The sequence below is a fragment of the Ascaphus truei genome, chromosome 2, assembly GCF_040206685.1.
Source record: "Ascaphus truei isolate aAscTru1 chromosome 2, aAscTru1.hap1, whole genome shotgun sequence".
Taxonomy (NCBI): domain Eukaryota; kingdom Metazoa; phylum Chordata; class Amphibia; order Anura; family Ascaphidae; genus Ascaphus; species Ascaphus truei.
Window position 1 is genome coordinate 124,309,245 of NC_134484.1, and position 27,205 is coordinate 124,336,449.

The 27,205-nt window shown below is 36.4% G+C and overlaps 1 protein-coding gene across 1 annotated transcript in view; it reads right to left on the minus strand.

The window, feature by feature from the left end:
- The window catches only part of LOC142486154 (desmoglein-4-like), a 34,937-nt gene extending 9,902 nt beyond the window's left edge, over positions 1–25,035 (minus strand). Inside the window, exons 1-11 of the mRNA XM_075584815.1 lie at positions 24,825–25,035; positions 14,166–14,201; positions 12,421–12,558; positions 10,738–10,896; positions 10,010–10,154; positions 7,758–7,924; positions 6,904–7,038; positions 5,282–5,467; positions 3,158–3,429; positions 2,144–2,286; positions 1,731–1,958 (exon numbers count right to left, since the gene is read on the minus strand). Of these exons, the coding sequence (XP_075440930.1) occupies positions 1,731–1,958; positions 2,144–2,286; positions 3,158–3,429; positions 5,282–5,467; positions 6,904–7,038; positions 7,758–7,924; positions 10,010–10,154; positions 10,738–10,896; positions 12,421–12,558; positions 14,166–14,201; positions 24,825–24,872 (1,657 nt within the window). The 5' untranslated portion in view covers positions 24,873–25,035. The remainder of the gene's footprint in view (positions 1–1,730; positions 1,959–2,143; positions 2,287–3,157; positions 3,430–5,281; positions 5,468–6,903; positions 7,039–7,757; positions 7,925–10,009; positions 10,155–10,737; positions 10,897–12,420; positions 12,559–14,165; positions 14,202–24,824) is intronic.
- Positions 25,036–27,205: the final 2,170 nt, after the last annotated feature.

Sequence of the window (27,205 nt, forward strand, 5' to 3'; positions counted from 1 at the left end):
CAGTATTTAAGGTAGTTGTGAGATGTGCCTATGGCCGTCCCACAATTACAGGGCTTAAGCCCTTTAAGTGTGCAACCTATTTTGAGTCTCTGCAGTCTGTGATCAATAAAATACAGTAGATTTTTAAATATTACATTTACTTTGTATGTGTGTGTATATATATATATATATATACACCTTAAAAACTATCCACCCCCAGTCCTTAGTCCATCCTTTTTTAGTGACACCTGCTTTTTCCTCCCGCATTACAATTCTAAATATCTGACACACACACGCAGCTATTCTATTGAGTTTGGGATATTTTGCAAGATTTGAAAGTGGTTATACATTATGTGAAAGGTCACAAGAATGCACAATATCCATCATAGAAATATAAATAGTATAAATCACAGGTCAAGTTTATTCAGTAGATTTTTTTAAATATTACATTTCATTTGTGTATATATATATTGAATGTAAAATTTGACACTGCCTGGATGTGTACCAGCCCCACAGCAGACTCCTGATAACACACAGACCGCCAGAAATAATTAGCACAGATGACCTGTAAAAATACAATTGTACAAAATTTAAATGGGAACTCGGATGGTAGTTGTATAAGAATGGTGAGTGTGAAAAAGTAAAAGATATATATTAAAAATAAAAAACTGATGTAAAAAACATGAAAAAATATATATGTGAAAAAAACACAAATATATGTTGTAAATCTATAAAAAACAAAAATATATAAAATTATATATATAAAACAAAATAAGAATGGGTGTTCCTTCACATAGATAATAGATCATCTTTGTATGGAAATTAAAATGTCCGGGCTGTTTCTTCTTTGGGGTCAGCAACCTCCCAGCAAATTCTAGAAGAGAAAAAAGAGAAAAAGCGCCCGATCCATGTGTAAAATCCAATAACAAAATTTTAATAAAAGATATCAAGACAAATGCATACTCACAATTTGTCAATGCAAAATAAGCATTGTATGGGTAAACCCATGCGCCAACATGTGTCTGCTCGCCGACCGCTTGCTTCAATACATCAGACCTCACTTCTGCCGGTGTGTCATGATCAGATGTCCCTCCGGCAATTCAGATAAACAGCCTCTGGTTCCTGGCAGGTTGTATTGGATACTGCGTGCGGCTCAGGGAAAGTCCTCCCCTTCCTGGCAGAAGACGCACGAGCTACTCCACCACCGTAGCTCCGCAAAACCACGTGCCCTACGCGTTTCTTCCGGAAAACGCAGTATCCAATACAACCTGTCAGGAACCAGAGGCTGTTTATCTGAATTGCCGGAGGGACACCTGATCGTGACACACCGGCAGCAGTGAGGTCTGACGTATTGAAGCAAGCGGTCGGCGAGCAGACACATGTTGGCGCATGGGTTTACCCATACAATGCTTATTTTGCATTGACAAATTGTGAGTGTACATTTGTCTTGATATCTTTTATTAAAATTTTGTTATTGGATTTTACACATGGATCGGGCGCTTTTTCTCTTTTTCCCCTATATATATATATATCACTGATCAGAGATATGTACACAATGTAACACACACAAAAGCATTGAAATATAATGATGAGGTAAGAGAATAAAATATACAGTTAACACTGGCTGTAGCTATTATCTGCCTTGGGGATGTTACACTCCATGTATTAATGCTGAAATTTGTATGTGCAAAATGGTGTTGCATTAGTAAATTTACAAAACAAACAAAAATTTTATATTTTACCCCACTTACCATTAAGTGGCAACAAGGTCCAGGGACCTACGTCTGTAGTAGGCTGAGAGACAAGGTTAAATGTTAAAGGAGGACCATTTGCAGCAGTCTGATTGTCATAGGCTGTAATAACAACCCTTGGTGAATCCAGACACATAATCCGTGGTTCACTAGTAATCACAGGGCAGTTTTCGATGGCCCGAGGAACATCTATGACAACGGTGACAGTTGCAGTTCGACTAGGTGTGTCTGAAATAAAGAGTCCAATTTAGAAAAATATTGCTGGAATTATTAGAAACAAAAATTCAAACAATTGAACATGCAACACTATTTTACAGAAATGCTCCTTTGTAACATATTATGCAGTACAGTAGGTACACTGACAACTTTTCATTATCATTAATGTTTTAGGAATAACTTATTGATTTTCTTACCATTATTTATTGCCAAGATGGTGGCATTGTATTTGCCGCCGAACACATTTGCTGAGTCTCGAGTCATTTGTCGAGCAAGTCTGAGCTCACCAGTTATACGGTCGATCACTAGCCAGTTTTCAGCATCCCAACCTTTCATGTATCTGTTTATCAAATACATAACATGTGTTAAAATATATGCAAACACAGGCATCGATTCAATGAAGATGAAGGTGACGATGCAGGAGAAACGAGACAGTCAGTAACATTACAGGAGAACAGAGATATTCACTAGTATTGGAATTTCCTGAATAACACTAAAAATCCCCATGCAAATATCACACTTAACATCTATAGGGTCTAGTGAATAGCATGTAAATACGTCATTTGATATTAATTACCAGTTACATGCTCATTTGCATACATCAACTTAAGAAAAGTGCTGACATTGCGTTAAAAAGCCTTTATTACTGCTTTACCATTGGCGATCTAGCTTTAGTGAATAGGACAATAAATAATATTAGGGTTAAATAATGATAACTACAGTAGATAAATGGGTCTCCGTACACTCTATCGTGATGTCTATACTGTACTTGCAGATCAGGTCTGTGTAGAGCAGGGGTAGCCAACTCCAGTCCTCAAGAGCCACCAACAGGTCAGGTTTTCAGAATATCCTGGCTTCAGCACCGGTGACTTTTTCAGTATCAGTCATTCTAACTGACAGACCCACTGATTGAGCCACCTGTGCTGAAGCCTGGGAAATCCTGAAAACCTGACCTATTGGTGGCCCTTGAGGTCTGGAGTTGGCTCACCCATGGTGTAGAAGGTCCAACTACACAACGTCATGAAAAGTCCTAGATGGCCTGTCGACATGTGCGATGGGTAATCTTGAACTTTGTAATCAAGGATAATGCCAACCTTTGCATTAACTCAACCTCTAGTGAACGCAGGCTATAGTGTAAAAAAAAGTTTGCACAGTAAATACACAACCGCAGTTTTATAATGGTATGAAAATAATGTATACAAATTTCTTACATAACATTGGTTGCAGCTTGTCCAGTTTCTCTGTCCATAGCTGTAAATTTTGCCAGCACATATGAAAACATGGATTCCCTTTGTATGTTTGCTGGCATTTCTACATATCTTGTGCTTGGAACAAATATAGGTCCTTCATTTAAATTTAGTACTTTAATGTTTACGCTATTCCTCGTTTCGCGGTATTCAGAAATAACAGAAGAATGATAAGCGGCCTTATTTCTAACCACAAAAGCGAGGTTTTGCATTTTCATGGTTTCATAATCAAGTTCCTAAACAGGAAAAAGAAACATGTTTGATTTAGTTATTTGGCTTTTCGAATCTTAAGAGGACAACCCCATTTTAATTGCGTTTTATCTGTGTTGGGTTTAACCCAAGTGTCATGTAGCATAAGAGAGGAAAATTGAGTTAAAAAGATACTTCACTGCCAATAACTGAAAGAAAAGTTCTCTGCTAGTTTATTTTGTCTTTAGAAGAAAATATTGCAGTTTCTCCTCCCTTTAAGTTATGGTGGGTAAACAAGTGACAACAACTCTCCACCATACAGCATACATTTTTTTGGTGTCACTTTTTTACCCACCATAACTTATATAATGTGTGGGTGATACCTATCCCAGCTTCAAATTGCAAAGCCAGTATAACCAGCCTCACACAGATGAGACCCAAAAGTGTGAAACAGCTGTCTGTGAGTACAGATGCAGCGGCCATTATTCGAACATATCACAGAGCCGTTTTCATGTGCTCTTCTGTACTCCACGCGGCCAATCATGCGGTTGATTTGTTTGAATTTCATGGATTATGATTTCTTTGGGTGCAATTCTTCGCGTATCCGTGGCAGAAATGAATGCATTGTAATGTGTACAGTACTGTGCTACCGTGTCAATTTGCAGGTGTTTAAAAACCAGAACACTAAAATACCATTTTCTGCACTCGATTAAACACGAATCAACACGCGGTAATGGCGCGCCATGACATGGGTATTCCGAGGTATACAAAGCGTGAAATGTTCGAATAACGGCCGCTGCATCTGTAGGTTTACTGCTATGCACTTCTTTAACCCAGGCTGTGCTGAAAAGCTGTGGAACTAGGCAGGCATAAGCTTACAGGAGTCCATGTTAAAAGGGACATGAAGAAAAAGATGACACAGTGTGCTTATTTGCATGTCATTTCCCAGAATCCATTGCTGCAGTGGAAGCTATGTATACTATGAGATAATGGTGAAAAGCAAAGTTGTAGACCTGTCTGAGACGGGAGTATGCTCACAAATGATATTTTTATTTACTCCTCCCTTTAAAAAAAAAAAAAAAAAGTGGTGATTGTGCTTTCCTGGTTGTTCTTACAGAACTGATAATCCTCTATGGGATTGTTTCAGGAATTACTTATTGTTGCCAAACACTGACTAAATAACTTAATGTATCAAAACTTTCAAGGAATACATTTTTCCTCTGTCAATACAATTTTTTTTATTTGTCTAAAAAAATCATTCATTAGTGACATCATTTAATTGTAGAAGCACCAATCCCTCCTAGGACCCGCTTACATTTATGACACTGATATGTTAAAGGGGCTGAGCCAGATGAACAGTTGGTTTGTAAACCTAGTGAACTGAAACATGGGAGGGATGTCATTTCCTCTAGCTACTCTCTTTTCTGTTATGTCATTGTGGGATCAACAAGGGGTTGCACAGGCATAGCCCTTCTTACTGTTATTCACTCTGTTCAAGACCAAATAGGATAAAAATAGAGGAAATACTTGATTTATAACTCCCCAGACTGCTATTCAATGGCCCAGAAGAAAAGGACGTTGCCCTTGATTTCAAAACAAACACAAACAGCCATTCTTTTATTTAAGCATAGCTACATTTGTTTAAGGAAGCCAAATCAATTATTAACTTATGGGCCATTTTTTGTAACTTACGTACATGACCAAATGACAGCCTTTGACTGTGACCTGAATACGTTTAACAATTAATTTAGATATTACAATAACCTCTCACTTAAAGCTCACTGGAATATTTTCACTATGCAACTTGGGTCGATCCCTCTATTTTGTTATTGTGGTGTATCACTGATATGAAAGAAGTTTTAATAACTAATATTGATATTATCAGTTCGATAAACTCACCTTAACAACTTTCAATACTCCTCTATTAGTTTGAGCATCGGTTTCTATCACAAACCAACCTCCATCATTCCCAGAAACAATATTAAACTCTGCCAACCAATTGTCTGTGTATATTTCATCAGCATCAGATACTTGCATCCATAGCAAGCCTTCACTTAATGTATTTTCAGTTATTTCTATCGAGTACTGCAAAAGACAATTATACATGTTATGTGTTGTAATAGTCATTGTAAATAATACAGTTGTGATTGCACCAATTTGAGTTGGTGCGCTTGTCCATGGCAGTCTAACCTGTAATGGTCTCACTCTGTCTTCCATAGCAGTGATAATGGTCTTAACTCGTGTTATACAACACGCTTTGAACTTCACAACAACACGTATAACATAATAAACAACTTATACTCTATTGTTTTCATTATTAGCCATCTAGAGATTGAAATATAACAGAGGAATGATTAGTGACGTGATTAGCTCTAGTAATTATGAAAGGCCAGTTCTCACGGAATGTTGAACATTTTAAGATTCTCTTGCTCAGTAAACTACTGCAGGTTTTCACAAAAGAAAAAATGTGATTGATTAAATAAAACATACATGTATTTTGGATGGGAATACAACAAATAGCCAAGCATACCAATAGATGAAGCAGTTTTAAATACGGAAAAAAGCCAAGAGTCTAATTGAAATGCAAGGATTATTTCTGTCTATTCCAATAATTTTTTAATTCCTTTACAATATCAGCCACTAAAACCTCTATCTGGATGGAAGATGTAAGGTATGATTTATTGTTGGTATGCTTGAATGTTTCTTTTAATTTTGACATTTTGCTTCTCCCTTTGGGCTCTCAGTTTTTCTTATTAATTTCATTGACTATTTAGATTGTGGGCCATAATTGAGAACCATTACTACAGACGAGCCAACGAGTATTCTAAAACTTGCCTTAAACTAGCCAGGTACATGCTGCGTACATGCTGGGTACATTTCAGTGACATTTCTGCAGAGGCTAATGGCCCGTTGGATTAACACAGCAGGGGTTCCTGGCTGCCAGGGACCCCCGCTGTTAATCCGATGGGCAATTAGTCTGTCTGCAGAATTGTGTGAAATGCTGCAGCATGCACCCAGCATGTACCTGGGTCTTTTTGGAGATTGCCCCAGGTTTGTTTTAGAATAATCGTCGGCACTACAGTTTGTCACATTAGGTGTCCCCTAGCACCAGAAGGTGGCTTCTAATATTCTTTTTATTTCCCATTTGACAACTGGAACGAGTACGTGGGGCTTTATAAATGAATCCTCCTCCAGCAAAGTTATCCATTCATAAAAAGTTCTAAGAGTTGTTAAAGTAATCCCCAACTACGTTCAATAATATCATTATAGTAGGATACTGATGAATGGTTTTGATATGGGTTAATGAATAGTTTAATGGTACAACACTGTCTTTACTATGGATTAACCTGGCTAGAATCACAATGCTAGCTCATTATAATTTTGGGCAATTCACTCTCAACTCCCTGTGCCACAGGCACCAAAATAAAATGGTAAGCTCTTTGTGGCAGGGACTCTTTAGATGTTGTACAACTCATGTTTGATAAGCCATACCCACCACAGAAGACAATACATATCCTTACCGACTCCCTCTCAAGTATAGGGAAGTTATCATTCACGTCCAGGATATTGATGGTAGAACCACATTGTGCAGACTGTCCTCCGGCAGCTCCATTCAGATCTGATCCAGTAACCATAAGGTTGAAGGAACTGTATAGCTGAAAGTTTGGGGAAATTGCTCTGGTTATTAATGATGGCTAGGTTCACGTGTTCGAAAGCTGAACTTCAAAGTTATTGTTGTTTTTCCAAATACAGTTCTTGTTTGTTGTGCGTTTTCTTCCATAAATAAAATAAAAATTCCACATTTCAAACCAAAACCAATTGAGTTCCACAAAAATCAAATCAATTTTTTTTTAGGCCCAAAACCTCAGAAAAAGTTTTTACTTTAATGAACATTGCCTATCTTCTGCCGAAGAAGCATGCATTGATTCGTCATGCAATAATTTGCATGCCTCTGCAACAAACCGATGGTAAATCACAGCGTTGGTTACAAGAAAGTTCATCAGTTAACCACCCCCTCCCCCAACATATTGGTTAAAGTAATAATCCCTTCTGATCCTCACTGTTTAGGAGATATTCTCCAATGCACTTCCAGCACTTCCAGGAAGTCAGAAATGAAATAACTTGGTAAAAAAAAGTATATAAAACAAAAATTCCCAGACATCTGATCTAAACTCTCACAAATAAAGGGAGGAGGATCTTTTGTGACAATTGAAACTTTATGACCCGGTAACCTTCTTTAACAATACAATTGTTGGTGTGGATACTTACAGTATTATGTAAAGGATTGCTTTCCAGCCCTGAAGGGATCATTTATACAGTATAGCAACAAATGAAAAAGTGCCACAAAGCAATAGTATGTAATCAATTAATTTACCTCTCGATCAAGAGAATTTGACATTGTGAAAACTTGTCCAGTGAATTGATTCATAATGAACATCGGAGGATCAGCAGGATTCTGCATAACAATTTTGTAGGCAATTTTGGAATTCAGGTTATTTTCCTCATCTGCATCTGTAGCAAATATTCGCATCACCTCCGTGTCTAAAAGGTGTAAGAAATTAAAAAAATATTTAGTTTTCAAAAAAAGGTGTTTTGCTTACGGTTTGCTTTTACACAAAAATGCAATGAGCTATATTCACTTGTTTACATGGTGACGCTAAATAGAAAATTACTGTACATGGTTTACTAACCATTTCAAGAAACCAATGGTGAATAATAAATGACAAGGCATACAATTTGATCATACATGCAAGTGCTTGGCTGATATTGTGGCAGGTGTATGATAAATGGTACATGAAAATAGATGTCTTACAGAAAATAAAACCATTTAATTTATTGGAGAATCCAAGAGAATTCTACATTTATATTATTGCTCTTTGCATGACTGGCCATTAGTAATAATGGCTATTTAAATTCTAATTGTATCTCTGTATAGTTTAATATTAAAATATATTATTTTTGAACTATATCGGTCTTATTTACTAACCCCTGCATCTTTTCAATCACTGCAGTTTTCGTAACTCATTTAGGGATAATAACTTAACTAACCCAACTTTATTTATTTTTTCTAATGTTATCACGTGTACAATTTAGTAGAGATATCTATTGAATTGGAACTCCTGGGGCCATATTTACTCAGTAAATATAGCACATAGAGGGGGTCACTAGCCTCTAATATGGGTTAATGTAGAATGTAAATGCGTGGTGCTAGAGACCGATAACAGAAAATATAATTGAATGAATAAAGAATACTTGTAGAAGGATCCCCAAGATAAATACTTGATTGAAGACAACAGGTATTGGGTGTAGACTCCTGGATAGTGAACTCACCACATAGTGAGAAATTGACACACATTAACACCAGGAGTCATAAGCATATAACCCACCCTAAATAATACCAAAATCTCATTAAGAATCATAGCCAGGGAAACATGTAGCAAGCAAGTGACTCACTTTTCAAGCTGCAACGTCCATGCAATCCAGCAGTGGGGGTCCTTAGGTGTGCCTCTGTCCAGTAGGTATGACAAGAGAAAAAGGAAGAATGGTGGAGCACTACAACAAATGTCCATAGAAAAATAAACAAACAGGAGAGTGCGTTTCCCATAAAAAATAATTATTTAATGATCACGAGAAAATGGCAAAAAAAAGGGCAAAAAAAGCCTGAACCAACATTTCACGCTTCTCAGAACGCTTTGTCAAGGTATATACCTTGACAAAGCACTCTAAGAAGCGTGACCTGTTGGTGGTTTTTTTTTTGCCCTTTTCTTGTCCCCATGACCATTAAATAATTATTTTTTATGGGAAACGCGCACTCCTGTTTGTTGATTTTTTTATTTTTCTATGGACATTTGTTGTAGTGCTCCACCATTCTTCCTATTTCTCTAATATGGGTTCATTTACCAGAAATCCCACATTAACTGCCATTTAAGTCATTGCTAGTTAACGCAGGATCGCAGGGTGGTAACCCATACCATATGGACATATGAATATTCTTCATTTATTTTGAGTGTACATTAATATAAATGAAATATTACTGAATATTGTTGAGGTATGTATGGATATAGATTATTGTACACCCATACATGATACAGTCATTGTTACATTATGTACCATATAATTAAGTGAAAAAGTTAATGTGTAAAAAATATTAATTTCTAATATCATAACAAGATTTGCATTAGCTTTTGGTAACACACCTGAAAATCTCTTTTAATAACGCTACCTTGATAACACGCCTTAGTTTGATTAATGCGTATGTGCAGTGTATTGGAAAACGCAGGTGACGTAAGGATGGTGTTTTTGCTAACGGACTTTATTTATGCACATGATTCGCTTTCAGGATCCCAGTTAAATGAAAGCAAAATAACGCCCATTACCAAATTAGTTAACAATGTTATTATCCCTTATGTAGCGCACGTCTAAGCATCTGCCCCTATGATTGCTGTTCCTTCATTAACATTAGTGTATTTTGACAGTTCCCTTTTCACAGCATTTGGAAAAGTCATATTCTATTTGATTTTTACAGGTCGGAGTACAAATCCATTTTGACATTAAAAAAAACCTCACACATCTAAAAATCGGAGGCAATTCCAAAGGCTGTTTTAAAATGACGTAATTCGGTCTTACTTGATTGGGAACACTCTTCTACCGAGCCAAAAAAAACACTTTGTGAGAACACTGGTGGATTGTCATTAATGTCCATAACTCTGACACGGAGTTCAAGCGGTTTTTCCAGCTCTTGATACCTGCCACTTGTAGCATGCACAACCAGCTGAAAACAGAGAGAAAACAATGACTTCAGCAATATCATCAAACATGCAACATCAATCCTGTTTCAAATAATAGAGTGCAAAATACTTCTGAGCTAATGTGAACATTATTAATATGATCTAGATATCCTTCACATTCCCACTTAAAAAATAAAAGATTGCAAAAGTACATTTTTGTCTGCAGTATACCTCTTCTGACTTACAAATCGTTGGTATCTGGACAAAAGTCACATACTATATAGTTAATAAGGATTTTTGCCTAAGCACAATTGAAATGAACTTAAAATGTACTGTTGGACTTGACTTATATTTGTTGGAATACATTGAGAAAAAGATTATAAATTAATTATAGCACTGTGAAGCACTGTCATAATATTCTCATTTTGACATCAATTCTGTTTCTAAATTTTGGTTAACCTCTTAAGTGCCAGGGGTGCCTAAAATTCACAAATAGCAGCTTGATAAATTTTACCCATTGAGTTGGGCATAGTTCAAATTAGGTTGCTTCTTAACATAAAAAATGAGCAGAGAACACATTAAACCCATGGTCTGAAAACATGTGAAACAAAACTGCGAAAGACTTACGTAAAATATTGCAATTTCTTCACGGTCAACAATGGCGCCCGTCACGTTCAGGTCTCCCGTATTGGGATCTATAAAAAATATACCTAAAGGTGGACGATCTACCCCTGGTCCAGAGACTCTGTAGGTTATTTTCATCTTTATCTCTATGTCTGAACGGACCTGCAGGGTAGAAAAAAAAAGTGTCATATAATTTCATATATCACATTTTTAAGGCACAAAATTGAATTTTCTATATTCTTATCTAGAACAGTGGTTCTTAAATCTCTGTTCGGGATCAACTCCCACTCAAGGATTTAGCAGTAGCCAATGCGTTTGGAAACAGATGAAGGCACCTAGTTGGCATATGAATGGGATTTTGTTGGTTTTTGCAAAAAGAAAAAAAAAGTATTTGTTTCAGGGTTCTGAGGAGTTTTGACAAACATGGATACAGAGCATATTAGCCACCTACCCCTATACCATGCACAGGTTTTAGTTCATGCAGATAGAAACTAAATTTGTTTGAATGTCTTTGCAATTCCTTCATCTACTGCTTCAAAAACAAGAAAGATAGGGTCCCCTTAGGCATACTGTAGATGCCAGTTCAAAAATGCTTTAAAACATGATTTCATTTTGGTTATCCGAATCCTTTTTGGTACACCTCTACCCTTTGCATGCTCAGTTGCAAAAATCCCTAAGACCGAATGAAGCAGGATGTGGGATGAATTACAAAGTCAGAAGGCAGCTGGTATGTTAAGCCAAGATCCCCTATTTATGTTGACTTACTATGGATGTTTAGAAATGTTTCAGTTTTCAGAAGAAACATAAATTCAAAACACATAATGTAGAGATACTGTCGCACCTAACCTCAGCAGGAGACACCTATTCCAACTTTCTGTCTCTTATAAGAGTGTAAAGTAGAAGTTAGGTGCGCTCACTGACTAGATCTTGAATACAACTGCCTCGGGTGCACGGATATCAACCCACACCGGGGAGACCTATAATACAGGACACATCCTCCACAGACAAGAAGGAACCAGCACTCCAGAGGTCTTCATACAAAAAAGTTTAATTCACAGAGATCTCCTTGAATTAAACATTTTTGTACAGTATGAAGATGTCTGGAGTGCTCGTTCCTTCTTGTCTGTGGAGGATGTGTCCTGTCTTATATGAGTGTTACATACAGTACATGCTTAAACTACTGTTTAAAACCAGACAGTAGCAATTCCCCTGCATTTCAGTTCTACTCAAAGGTTTTTAAAGTTCTTAGTTTATATATGTGCTAGAAAAGGTTCAAATATCTAGCTGTTTTATTGGGCGTTGAACGCTCTGGATGTAGCCTGGCTTACTTTCCTTCAGTATCTTCTCATACATGTGTTGTTATTTATTATTTCTAATAAAACAATGTATCAAACACAATATATATATATATTGTCAGACGATTGTATACATGTTTGCAAGATTCGTTATGGCGAAGCTCTTTGCAGACTAAACACAAAAATAGAATCAATATACTGTATACCTGTTTGTTAAGCATCTGTGAGTGAGTGTATCACATAGCTCAGTTTCATGCGTGGATACATCATGTGAATGAAGTCTTATCTTTTTCACATGCTTTGCTTTACATTGCCTACTTACTACAAAACTCAAGCTCTTCACTGCATAAAAAGAACAAAACAATACCCCTAGTTCTTCACTTTTACTTACCTGTGCTATTGGATTCCTGTATCTGTTATCTTCTTCTTCTCGCATATGCACAGGGGCAGCAATCCATTCACGCTTTTGTCTTTTAAGCTGAAGAGGCTCCCATAATATTTGACCGTTTTTGCCTTTTCCCTGGTTTACCTGGAAGATATAGACAGTACAGTAATTTTTTTTAAAAGTGGTTTTGGCAGCAATATGATTGTGATCTTTTGACAATGATTGCAAATAGGATATCAACAAAACTTACACATAGATTTTGCAAATAAGCTATGAATATGACCCTTATTCCGATCTTTCAAGAATTAATAGTTGTCACTGTCATTGACTACAGCAATCGCTATGTAATAATTTACTGATTCCATGATTGATTATTTTTCTTAGATTTATCCACATTGTTCTATGTTTATGCATGTTAGGATGAGATTTATAGTGTCCCACTGGCGCAATGACCACATTTCATTATTTCTCACATAAATAACCCATGCAATATTAACCCACAGTACTACTTATTTGTTTCATTCTTTTAGAAACCAGCTGTATATATTGTTCCACATCATGTATATACATGATAGGAAAAGTCAAGTCAAAAGTCAAGAATCAAAGAAACATACTAGGACTGAATTAACTCTGTGTCCACGGAAACAAACCACAGGTGGTCATAAATCCCTCTCATAGTTTTCTTAAAAGGTGATCAACTTGATTACCCATTCTCAAACATATGCATACTGTGTCCTGTTACACTCAACTTAAACTGTGTGCACTGATGGAAGAAATAACCAGATAGAAAGCTTATTTCTAATTAATTTACATTTAAAATATGACTTTTTTGGCGAATCAGAGTCATTTAAATAAATGAACTATCCCTTTTTCTGCCAGAGCAGCCTTGCTGGCAGCACAGGGGTTAAAAGCAGCTTAATGAGGATTGTTTAGGTAATGTCTAATGCACAGAGACTACTAATGGAATCACTGTTACTTCACTGGTTATGCCCCCATGTCCTCTCTGCCCTTTCTCTTATCTAATGTGAAACCTCAGTCCCTATTAGATTCTTGGCTTTCTTGCTTTCTCTTAGGACAGCCTTGTGTCTATTCCTTTAATGTATTGGCCTCTACCCTACTGCGACCCTGCCCATGAAGAGTGTATTTCCTCTAAGCATCACACCCTCCAGTTTTAGAGCATGGCCTCTTGTATTAACACTTTTCTTTCTCTGTAATATACTGCTGTCAATGCTGTTACTTTTGTCTGATATGCTGCAACATACTTGGCATAATTTCAGCACCAAATTCTTTTTGCTTTATTATTTTACAGTATCCGGCTCTATAAAAATGACTACATTGGACTTTGCAACCCTGAGAGCAATAGAGATGAATTATACTTCATCGCTTCATCAAGAGCAGATGTATTACCTTTCTTGTAATAGAAGCTACCAATGCAGACATTTAATTCCCCTCTAGAGTCAAAAAAAGGGCAAAGGGGGAAACTCTATATTGTCCGAAGCGGCTGTTCTGGCGTTTTTCATCCACAAACCTCTCCAACGGCCACATCGGACAATAATAATGACTGATTGAATGTGCTAAAGTGACATTTCAGCAGTACCACCTGAAACTCCCAGATTCCGGAGCCGAGAATCGGCACAATCCTACATTAAGACTGTTAAAATAACATCTTAATGACATCTACAGTTGGAATAAATAACATGTGACATACTATATTCTCTATTCGTCATCAGATATTTAAATTCTGTAATTACCTTTATGTGCCATTCACAGCTACATTCTAAAGATACCTGTAAACAAATAACATAGTTAGTGCATTTAGTAATTTGTTTTGTTAATTAAAATATGAAGAATTCAATGAAAGAACAATCTTGTTTCTTAAAATACTATATTGTACTCAGCTACATGATGCTCCTGAAATCTCCAAGATTATACTATTACTAATATAGCCACTCCACTATGCCACCTGAAGACTCCTGCACTGGTAATCTCGTTCTTTCACAAAAATATACTGCATGTGCTGAATTTCATGATTTTTACACATGCAGGGGTTACTTCTAAGTAGTAATTTGATTTAGGTGATTATTTTGACAAGTTCTGGAGGATCAGAGAAAATGTGGATTTATTTTGACCAGTCAATCCAGTGCTGGCATCCCTCTGGTAGGATCTACACTGCCCATCCAATCAGTACAGGAAGCCATTATAAATATCTTGTTCAGAATCGGGTTCATAAGTTTGCTACAATCATGCTAACATCCATTAATAATTGCGAAATAGTTATGTCACAATGATTTAAAAGATTGCACAAGTGATGCATATTCACAATGCATCCAAAGTAGCTAAACGTTTCTATACCAGGGCAAGACATTTTGGAAACAATTGTAACAGGAAAAAAGTACATTTACTGTATCACAACTCTGACATCTAAAGGTATACACAAAGCTACGTCCATAAAAACAAAAACAAAAAAAACATCCTCCCTTAAACCACTTGTATTTAGCACATGAGCTTTGTGATGATAATATAATGTATTGTGTATAACCTTCCTCTGTAAAATAGGCATTAGATGATTTTGAATTATGGTCTTATTTCATATAGCATTATACTTGACCATATTTGTTTTGATATGGAAGGAGAGTGGAATTAACTTAACTTTACTAAGCTTGGTCTACTGGATAATAATTGTCAAAGTAGCATGCACAAGTTTCCTTATTGTAGAAGCTAAGAAAACTAAGCAGAAGTACACAATTATATGAGTAATACTATACAAATAAGTGGGAGTGAGATCTGTCTGTTATATTCTCCATGTTTTATGGTGTTTAGTGGTACAGTATATACAGTAGTTGTTTCTTTCTCAAGCATTCCTTTAATACTTCTAATATGCCTCTTGTTGGTAGTAATGCTCAGATTTCCTCTGATGAGTAATCATCAGAATTAAACTAACCTATGTTTCCTTTGAACATCTAGTTTTATATATATATATATATATATATATATATATATATATATATATATATATATATATATATAGTTAATTTATGGTGGGTAAAAAAAAGTGACAAACCCCCTCCACAGCAAAGCATATAGCACATAGAAATATTACTGTATGCTCATTTGCATGTCTTAGGCAGGTCTGCAACCCCGCCTTTTGCCATTATAACGCAGCACATAGCGCTTCCACTGCAGCAAGGGATTCTGGGAAATGACAAGCAAATGAGCACACAGTGCCACCTTTTGCTTCAAAGCCATTAACATGGTTCCCTATAGCCTATGTTAATGGTTTTGAAGCAAAAGTTGGCACTGTGTGCTCATTTGCTTGTCATTTCCCAGAATCCCTTGCTGCAGTGGAAGTGCTGGGTGATAAAGGTGAAAGGTGGGTTGCAGACCTGTCTAAGACATGCAAATGAGCATACAGTAATATTTACATTTGCTATATATAATATATAAAATAAATAGACAATACCATTCTGTGGCTAATAAAATGCTTTTATTTGTGTGTGATTTTGAGATACACTGATCTCTGCTTCCGGCGGTGTTACTAGGTATAAAGCAAGAAAGGGTTGTACGTAAGAACAGTGCTTCTTGGAATTTATCTGTGACTGAAGCCTATACCTCCCCCTGTGCAGTATTCCACACACACACACACACTCTTACAGATGCAGCGGACATTATTCGAACATTTCACGGAGCTGTTTTCATGTGCTCTGCTGTATTTCATGCAGCAAGTCTTTGCGTATCCGTGGCAGAAATGAATGAATTGCAATGTGTCATTGACTGTGCTACTGTGGCAATTAGCAGGTGTTTAAAAACCAGAACACTAAAATGCCATTTTCTGCACACGAGTCAACACGCGTCTTAAGGTGGTACGGTTGGAAGAAATCCCGTGCCATGACATGGGTATTCCGAGGTATACAACGTGTGAAGTATTCGAATAACGGCCACTGCATCTGCACATCACTAACATTCAGGGACCATTTAACACCTTATCATAAATCGCATACTGCACAGGGGGAGGGATAGGTTTCACTCACAGATAACATTCCAGGATGCACTGTTTTTAAGTAAAACCCTTTCTTGCTTTATCCATTGTAACACCGCTGGAAGAAGAGATCATATACAGTATGTGTTTGTTTGTGTGGCATGTTCAAACTGAAATATTGAAATACAGCGTTTATACTATTCTTAATCCTGAATAGTCCATGGTGTCCAGTTGAGATGAAAACATTGCAGCAATAAGAGTAATGATGTCATGGAGTAAAATGAGCTTTGTGAGAAGTACAATAGTAATACATGTGATTAAGTAGCTGCGAAGACAAATTAAAATATGGCAAAGGAAAAATTGCAGACTGAACATTTGTTGGGCATGAAGAGAACTCGTAACTGTGAGAAAAGAGATGCACGCCCACTGCAATGAACCACACCCAAATGGTTTGAACACAAGCAAAACTGCCAGAGGCAGGTACAGGGCACGCTCTGTTTTTACCAGCAATAGTTTAGTGAGCCAAAAGCTTTAAGTTGTGGGTGGGGCCCTTCCCTTTTAGAAGTTAAGAGTAGGGCCTTAGAGACAAGCAAGGAAAAACAACCCTTTAATCTCTACTTTAATCAGATAGAAACACTGCATGCCATATCTAGTATTAAAATAAACTGGTTAATATATCACACAATCCCATAAGAAATAAGGCACAATTTAGTTTGCTTTAAGCAGAACTCTTGGATTCACAGAGATTTGTTATATATTATAAAAAAAATGCCAATACTTGCATCGTCTTGGGGTTAATACTGGTAACACAAATACATTTGTCCTATTTTTCCCCCCATTCATTTCATGTGGATTTGAAGATTTCTCATAATTTCTGTAAAAAAGGACATGCTATTTGTGTAACCTTGTCTCTGCAACCACCACTTTGTCAAAAATATTCATTTTAATAGTAATTAGTTAGACTTCCTGTGTCAAGTTGTTTTGTACAATGATTACATGTGCAGTGTTTTAAAGCAGCACAACACCATGCACGACATGTTTTTTTCTTTCATTTTTTCTAGGATTGAAGAAAGGGGTCTCCGGAGATGAACTGTGTCAATTTCAGGATCTCCTGCTTCCAGAGATACTTAGCTCTGTAGGGGGTGCCAGTATGTCTGTTGAGTTTTAAAGTCCAGGTCATGTGGGCCAATAGCAAGCCATAAGAGATGACGCCATGGCATCCTATTGGCCCAAGTGACTCTAGACATTTAAGCCGCCATTTCATTAGGCACACAAGTTCCCTGACTGCAGAGATACTGGCACCCCCAATGGAGGTAAGTGTCTCTGGAAGCAGGTGGTGTCCAGAGCTGAAACTAACACAGTTCAGCTCTGTAGACCTCCTACTTAAAAAAAGAAGAAGATATTTTGCATAGTGTTTGCTGCTTTAATAGTATAATGGTTAGACAGCAAAACTCACCAAAGATCTACTGAGGACTTTTTTCAACTATACTATCTTGTTCTTTGTGTGTGCTTTTTTAAGGAGAACGCTGCTAGAGGAGAGTGTACTTTACATGTGAGTGTGAGTTAAGAAGGGGTTCGTCCCCCAAAACATTGCCCCCCTTTCTTAAATATGTTTATCCTACCAGCTCCTCCCCTTGCTTCCTTTTGTTTCCCTCTTTGGGGGATATTGGAGCAGTCTCTGTTGACTCTGGACATTTCCATTTTTCTATCAGTCTGATTGAAAACTATTAGCATCCGGATCCTACAGTAAATGGGGATAAGTATCAGATTGTATTTTTGTATATATGTATATATTCTTGTATACTTCTTGTATTTTTCACATGGTGCATTTGTTGATGAATTAGATGTGATATTGTACAGTAGGTTGCAATTTCCCTTTTTTCAGGCATTAATAAAATCTCTACGTTTGCAATTTCGGTCGTGTCTATTTCTGACAACTCACATTATCTATGGGGTCCTGGGAACTCTGTTTCATTTTTATGTGCAGTGTTTTGTGCAGCGACTTTACTGGCTTCATTACTAGTAATACATTTACAGCAAACACAACCATTTATAATGAGTACTTTAATGCCAGCATATTTTATGTTATAGGTGCGTCTAGATTTATTGGCGTTATGATTTCAACAAGGAGCAATTATAAATGAACTTGAATGATGAGACAGATCTGTGTTCCACCCACCACTCCCCTAACTGATTCATCTGCATCAAAATGAATGCTGTTTAACAGCAATCCTCGTCATCAAAATTAACTGAATGGTGGATTTGATGTGGGTCATTAGTATTTATTTAAGAGAGGGGACATAATAAAAGCCTTCCTTAATACAGCACCAGCCATTCTAAATCTTCCTATAATGTCTAATGAGGTTTTCAGAAGAAATATATATATTTCTGTTAGGGTGATGATGATGATGTGGGAGCAGTAACCTCCTTCAATGCAACACATAAGGGAGGACTATAGAAATGATTATACTTAAATTCTAAACTTCTTATATACTCAGACGTCACTTCAAGCATTTGGCTACTTGTAAAGGTCTAAATTGTCCCAGGTTTGTACTTCCATTAATTAAAACTTGATTGGATTGTGGCCTTCGAGTTAATTTCAAATAACTGACACCTGCTGTAATCTTAGCTTGCAGTTACTACTGACCTGCTCATAGTAATCTCTCTCTCACTGCCAATGGGCCATTTTTTCCTCTGTAACAGGTCGTTGTTCCTAAACAGACTTGTCATAACCTTATGATGATGAGCTCCCTCTATGGTGGCATATTGGGTTGCTGTTTTCTCCATGTATGCCCACGGTCTGCCTCTCCAACTCCTCTAAATATCTTTGAAAATAATGCGCTTTTTATATCGTGAGAAGAGTGTTCTTTAGAGAAATTATCGTGTTAATAGAGCTTTTGAAACCTTTCAGGTCTTCATGTTCACACGCACACGTGGTCTCTGTACACACAGTTGCTTCTTTGAAGAACTATCTTACTGGTCTATTAGGGAATCACAACCTATGACACATCTATACTTCTTTAAGACCAATACAGCTCCTAAAAGTTGCATTATATAGAAAATAAAGTAAAACTGTTTCAGTTTACGGTTGGATAGCAAGCTAAGCAATTCACCAATGTTTGTACTTGTCCAATTGTTAGGAGCACCAACGTGATTTCTGTGGACGTTACACAGAATGTTACACATAGTACAGTATAATATGCTTAATAAATCTTATGGAAGATAAAAGGAGAGAAAAAGGACAGCACTACACTTCACGTTGAAATTCTTATTCCCACTACACCAGAAAAATAAATACGTACATATGTAAATGTGCAGTTTCCATGGTTATCGAGTCTATTTTGTTGGAACTAATCCAACATTCTGGACCTTTTTGTATTATTATGACACAGCCATTGAAAAGGAACCAGTGTGTAATGATACTCTGTTTAACAGTTTGTGCTATGTACCAATGTACACTCCTATATAGGATTGCTTGTATTAATAAGAATATGTTTAAATTAGATCTAAAATGCACTATTGTACTGATTTGCAAACGTTTTGTTACTTTATAATGTAGTACCCATATGATTATCTTTCTTGTTTATACTTATTCATGATGTCTTGTACAATGTATAGTATAACTGATTATAGTATAATTATACTGATGTAAGGGGAACTACAGTATATAGCGTTTGAGGTATTTATCTATGATGGTTTGTTATTAGGTGTATAGTATACCTATCTTATTTTTTTTTAATTAAAATTGATCAGTATTGCTGACAGTTTAAATTGCTTAAATTTACAATTGGAATAATCTCAGACCACAACTACATTTTAACATCCCACATTCACAAATGGGCACTTTTCCATCTGTAATTAATATAGACTATTATTATTATTTATTTATTTATTTATAAAATATTTTACCAGGAAGTAATACATTGAGAGTTACCTCTCGTTTTCTAGTATGTCATGGGAACAGAGTAAAGAAAACTGAAATAAAAGTTAAATTCTTATGTGTGATTGTGAAAGTATTTGCACCTGGCTTGCTGTATTAAAATAAATAGGCAATTTTTACATCCACACCAAAACGGTTGCAGGGAAAGTAAACTGAACTACATCTATCCCCAAGTGGGATCACTTGAAAACTATCCTTCAAATGAATGACTATTTTAATCAACTATCTATATTATATTTTCAGAAATCAAGCCAAATGTACTGTATCTGTATTTATAATGTCATGATGACAGAAAATTAACTTTCTATCTTAAATGTATGTCAGGTTAAGACTTGTAGCACTATATAAAGATTATCAATACAACCTTGCTTGTAAAGTAGGTAACCATGGACTTTAAACTCCACATAAAGAGGATGAAAGTATAAGGGATAGTGCTGGAATAAACTGGGAGAGCGCTCCATGACTTTTCTGACATATTTCCCTATTTGAAAGTGGATTATTAATTAAAGTTTAGATATAAATTAATGTTAGTTTCTTAACAATTGGGGGTCAGCATCCCCATATGCTATGGCTTTCTAATAATTCTTCACAAAGATCTTTAATCTGCTTTACTACCAAAGGGGCCTATAGCTCATCCCAACACATGTAAGCACTAGATCAGTGGTGTTCAACCTTTGTTTGGTTAAGGAACCCTATAATTATACTGTGAAACTCTCAGGAACCCAACCCTCTCTAATATCGTGTCTGAAAGCAGATACATTGTGAGGAACCCCAACCCTCTCAAATAGTGTGTCTGAATCAGATGCATTGTAAGGATCCCCAACCCTCTCTAATAGTGTGTCTGAATCAGTTGCATTGTGAGGAACCCCAACCCTCTCTAATAGTGTGTTTGAGATCAGACGCATTGTATGGAACTCCAACCCTCTCTAATAGCGTGTCTGAGATCAGATGCATTGTAAGGAATCCCAACCCTCTCTAATAGCACGTCTGAGATCAGATGCATTGTTAGAAACCCCAACCCCCCTCTCTAATGGTGTGTCTGAGATCAGATGCATTGTAAGGAACCCCAAGGCTCTAAAAATGTGTTTGAGGTCAGATGCATTGTAAAGAACTCCAACCCTCTCCAATAATGCATCTACTGTCAGATCAGAGGCATTGTAAGGTACCCCAACCCTCTCTAATAGCACGTCTGAGATCAGATGCATTGCAAATTATTTTGTATTTGGTACAATTTTCATGACTTGAAAATTGCAAGGAAGGGAACCTTAGGGGTTTCCACGGGACCCAAAGGATCCTGGGAAGCCTGGTTGAAATATACTGCACTAGATATTATATAATAATGTTTCAACATTTGTTCTCTTTCTTTCTTTCTATGCATGTAGCCAAGTTTTAGTGATATCCATCTGGATATACTAAAGCACAACTTGTTGCCTTGACGCCTCATTCTTCTCTGACAGGTAGTATGAGTGGCTATGATGTACTTTTCAACTAGAATAAAGTAACAATAATTGATTTGTTTTTGTTTAAGGAACAAGTATCTCTTCTTTTTTTTATATATGTTCTGTGTGATCATTGCAAATAAATGTAAGTAATAATACACTCTTGGGTGTAGCTCAAAGCATCAGTTCTAAACATGCCCAGCAATTACAACACATGTTTTTTAAAACCTGAAACACAACCCTTTTCTTTGGAAAAGAAATTAACTATTTTTTTTTTAAATTGTTCATGTAATACATACTTTTAAGAACTTTACAAACGAACATGAAATTCTATTTTAAAAGTTTTCCACCAGTGTAACTTTGTATTTTATTTTTTTGCGTTAGAGCTATAATGTGGAAAGTAAAGAGTTTGTGTTAGGTGGTGAGAACCAGAGCATGATTGCACAAGTCTTACCCCTAGTAAATCCTTGGTCTGGATATATGGACAGGAAACAGTATTTGCATACAAAATTCAATGCTGACCCACCTGGCAATCATCATGGGGAAGTATTAAGACCCATATTTACTGAGTGCTGCAAAGCCATAGGGCACCTTACTGTGATGTAAGATTGGAATGTAAGGTACCTCATGGCTTAGCAGAATATGTCCCCGAATGTCACAGCACATTTCCTTTATTAAGCAGTTTGCTGTCATGATATTGCTGGTGCCAATTGTTTTAGTGAACATGCTGGGAAATCTTGAATCCACATTGAGCATCAGGTCCGCTGCTTTTATATAAAGTATGAATGTTCACCTGTAATATCTCAATCGACTCATATGAAAGTTATTTTAACATGTGTTATATTATCTGACGAATAGGAAAGACACATTGTGATATATCCCAGGAAGGCATGGAAGATAAAGTGATTTGACCAGGAGCACACGCAGTGATACTGATCCTACCAAGGAAATGAATCCATACGTTTATATCATCTGGTGTGGCCAATGCTGTAGCCACCGTATCACAGTGTGTTTGTGTTAGCATTTGTTTACTTTATGCGATATTGTAAGCACGTCCCGGGCAAGGTTTTTAGGACATTTATTCTACTGACTAGTTGTGTTTTCAGATTAGCATGTCGTACAGCAATGGATTGTAATATTGCATTTGAAAAGCTTTTAAGATGGTCCACTTGAGCAAATTCAGTAAAAGTGTAGAAGAAGATTAGCATTGTATGTGGTTCCTGTGAGAATTTAATACAGTACATCATAGCAATTTATCAATGTTTCCTATGTGCAAAATCGGCGAAAATGTAATGCAAACAACCAGACCAGATGTTTTATAGTTTGTGGTGTGCACACACTGGTGCTACATTTGTTGGCAACCAGAATTTGCTGAATAGCCCCCGGTGTGTTTAGAGTCATATAAAGTGATATAAAATACAATTTAAATATGATAATTGTTACTGTAGTGCCGACGAGTATTCTAAAACAAATCTGGGGCAATCACCAAAAAGACCCAGGTACATTCTGGGTACATGCTGCAACATTTCTGCAGACAGACTAATGGCCCATCAGATTAACAGCAGGGGTCACTGGCAGTCCCATTTAATCTGAATGGGACCTGCTGTGTTATTCCGATGGGCCATTAGTCTCTGCAGAAATGTCACTGAAATGTTGCAGCATGTACCCAGCATGTACCTGGGTCTTGTTGGTTATAGCCCCAGATTTTCCAAGGCAAGTTTAAGGCAAGTTTTAGAATACTCGTCGGCGCACCTGTAAGTGGGGACTTTTCATCAAGATTCTCAACTATTCACCTTACACAGAAGGTACACACAAGCCATGACTTTTAGCACAAAAACTGTGCTCTGCTACTGTAGATATATTAATCTCAAGTTATTTTGTTTTGGAGTTTATTGTGATGCTCACATTAGTAAATGCACGCTGTCACTTTCTCCAGAGAGCAGCCATTTCAAGTGTGGTTTCACAATTTTGCATCAATAATGTGCTTATTTACAAATATATTAGTCCCTTCAGACAAAAGTGATAAGTGCTTGGTACTTTCAACTATGTTCACTTTATAAAAAAAAAAAAAAAAAAAAAATTCTGATACATAAAATACATGACTTTGCACCTCCTTCAATTTTAACAGAATTTTAACATATTCACAGGGAAAGACACAGACAAAGAGCAAGAGCGAGAACCTGCAGTGTCATCAATTGTAGAGCTACTGTATGAACAATACCTAGTACCTAAGAGATACCCTTTTGTTTGTGTTATCTTTAAGATACCTTTAGATTATTCAGTAAGGCATGGTAGCTTGAAAGGTATTTTAAATATAAAGTGTATGTGCTGTATTGTCACTTAGTAAATATGACATGTTTAACACAATGGCAATTACATTACTGCACAGACCCACATAATAAAAAAAAAAGTAGAATCTCAAATAGCCACATGTAAATGTGTTTTTGTATTTTTAGCTTAATCTGAAATACTCAACGCAATCCTTTTATAAGTTATTTTCAATGGGTTTAGTGCAAAATAACTATATTAGTGATTGAAAGAACCTAATGCAATTAGAAGTTTCTTGGCCTCAAGCAATGGCTAATGTTAAAATAAGGATAGTTCTATTTTGATGTTGACATTGTGACATTTATCATACAGTAGGAATGGCAACAAGTTTCTGTTCATGGATTAATACGATCAATCTGATATTTTGCATATTAATTATAGATTGTTTCCTAAATACTTTCCCCATACACATTCAATAGGATAAATACTTCTTCAAGCAGTGCTATATATGAAGCAGTGGTTTTTCTTGATCACTATTAACATACTTTACATTTTCAGTCCAAATAAAATATGTAGGAAATTTGTAGTACTGAAGATCTATTTATCTTAGTCTGGTATCTATTCTTTTTATTGGACAACATGAGAGTTCTTCAGAGATGTAGTTTGTGAAAAGTAGTTGTAGATACCAATATAAAGTACCCTGAAAAATCCACGTTGTAAACAAATTATATATTCGACTGGGGTTGAAAGATATATATAAAAAAAAGAACCTAATAATATCACTTACCATCATAATAAAGAAGGCAGCAAACTTTGCACATAGCAGCCAATCCATGTTATCTTCCCTCTGTACTCCCAGGCACAGTTCCCAGTGATGTTCTTCTTGTCTGCTACTGATGCTCAAGTAAAGGGAGGTTACTAACTGGCTGTTCTTTCACTTAGGTGTTGATGGTGTCTCCCTTTCTCTGAGAGATGTACTGAAGATGCCGTACAACAGAAGTCTTTTACTCCACCCCATAATCTTGGGTTGGTCTCATCTGCAACACATGACAGCATCATTATAGCTTCTAGGTAAAAGATAATTTGGACACGCCTTGCTTCTTATTACAATTAATCATGCACAGAGTATGTTGTACATATTTAAGACGAGTAATGTGCTGAAGATCCTAAGCAGAATAATGAATAAAACAGTGCGTAACTACTCATAAATAGTACAAAATCATCATGTGCAGAAATATTATTACAAAGCAAAGAGTTTACATGTATTGTGTACCTTGAGAATAATTAAACATGTGACTCTGTAACCTTTTATAGGAACCTGGGTGAAAAACATGTTTTATGTGTCATTGTGCAATTACAAACAATGCCTGTGTTTGGCTAAATGTAAAGGTAGTTCCTGTCTAAGAAACACCACTAGTGCAACACTCATTGAGGTGATGTACAGTATCAAGGCAACTTTGCAGCAAAGATGATGCAAATCGCTTTGTGTTTATCTTGCATCTCTTTGCCTCTATGTGACTTAGCTCCACGTTTTGTACTGTGTGTGCATGTTTGCAGCTTGGGGAGTGTCAATGGGATGAGTTAAGGAGGAGATATGCAATTCGCAGATTATAATGACATGTATCAATCTCTGCGTCTGTATGTCACTTTGTTATCCTATACTGTATTTGCGTCTGAAAAGTCTGAAGTGGCAAAAACTTCTCTAGCTCACAATTTGTGCCAAACATAAGAAACCCTTCTATTTGAACTTTCTCTATGTTAATGTCGCCCCCAATGAATAGTTAATGTATATATTTCAACAAAGTTTTAATGAATATAAACATTTCAAATATGTAATGTATCTCATGATAAACCTATATGTAATCATTAAAAATCAACTAATTTCACAGTGTCACACTCCCTGACGAAAATGGGGTTAGAAAAAACTATGTGCCTATGCTAAATTAAAAATGGGATTATTATGATAATGAACAAGCTGGAGTGTAAAGCAGTAATGACCAAGGCAATATACAGTAATTCTCCAAATCTACTTTAATTACATTTTGACACCCACTAATAATTTTAAATTCTGGTTTCCAACACAAGCATTAGTAGAAAATACTCCATTGTGAGAAATGACCTTCTCCAGTTTGCTACTGGGTTATACAACAAAGCTGCAAAGCATCAACCCAAATCAACAGAGCAAGATTGGTATGAATTTTTTGGGGTCACTTCAATTTAGATTTTCCTTGAAACAGAAGGAAGTTTGTTGGATGAAAGATATACAATTCCAATCAGGTATCTAAAATGAAAAAAGGCGAGCCGTTCATACAATGTTCTTGTATATATGTAAACTTCTGTTGCTCTGTAGAGCTCTGCAATTCTTTTGGCCTAATGTCTGTTGCATGTATAAACTATAATTATCATTCCTGTGTACTATAGTAAATCACATTCAGTACCTTTTGTATGCCCAGATACTAAAAGTGGGAGGAGTGTTACTATGTATCACATCTTTCCTTTCGATACCTTCTTCCAGAGATAAGGAACCTGAATATTTCACAATTATGACTATACAAGAAGTTCTTCATAGTCCGCTTTTTCTTTGTGTACATTACGAGCTGATGCTGCCTTTTCAATACTGCTTGTTGGATTTTGAAGTAGAAGACCCCCAAAACAGATACCCAAAAGACTAATACAGTATGATGAAACTATGCTATCATGATCCAGAAAGGGATGTGGAAAGGTTGAAGGCAGAATAGTGTTAGTTTGAAGAAGGTCAGCAAGATTATCTTAACAAGCTACAGACAAATACAGGGAGCGATGTAGAATTGAATAAGGTCTATAGACAATTCACCTTCCTTGAAGATAAGACTTTTGCAACATGTTTATCTGACTAACCCAAGTCTGCTAGAACACATGAAAGACCCATCCCCTATACGGTACTAAGCCACAGAAAGGAGATAACTGGAAACTGCTGACAAGAATATACAGCTAGGTTAGGAAGAAATTGAGTTTCCATGATATAAGAAATACTGATCCCTTCAGGTATATATTCCAGTGCTTTAGGAGAGATCAGTTGTCTTGACCAGGTGTTTGCTCTCCTCACACAGAGGCAACACTGTACTATTATCCTAATTATTTGCTGTGCTAATAAATGAAATTTCCTTTAAGAACGTCTCTGTGTTGAAC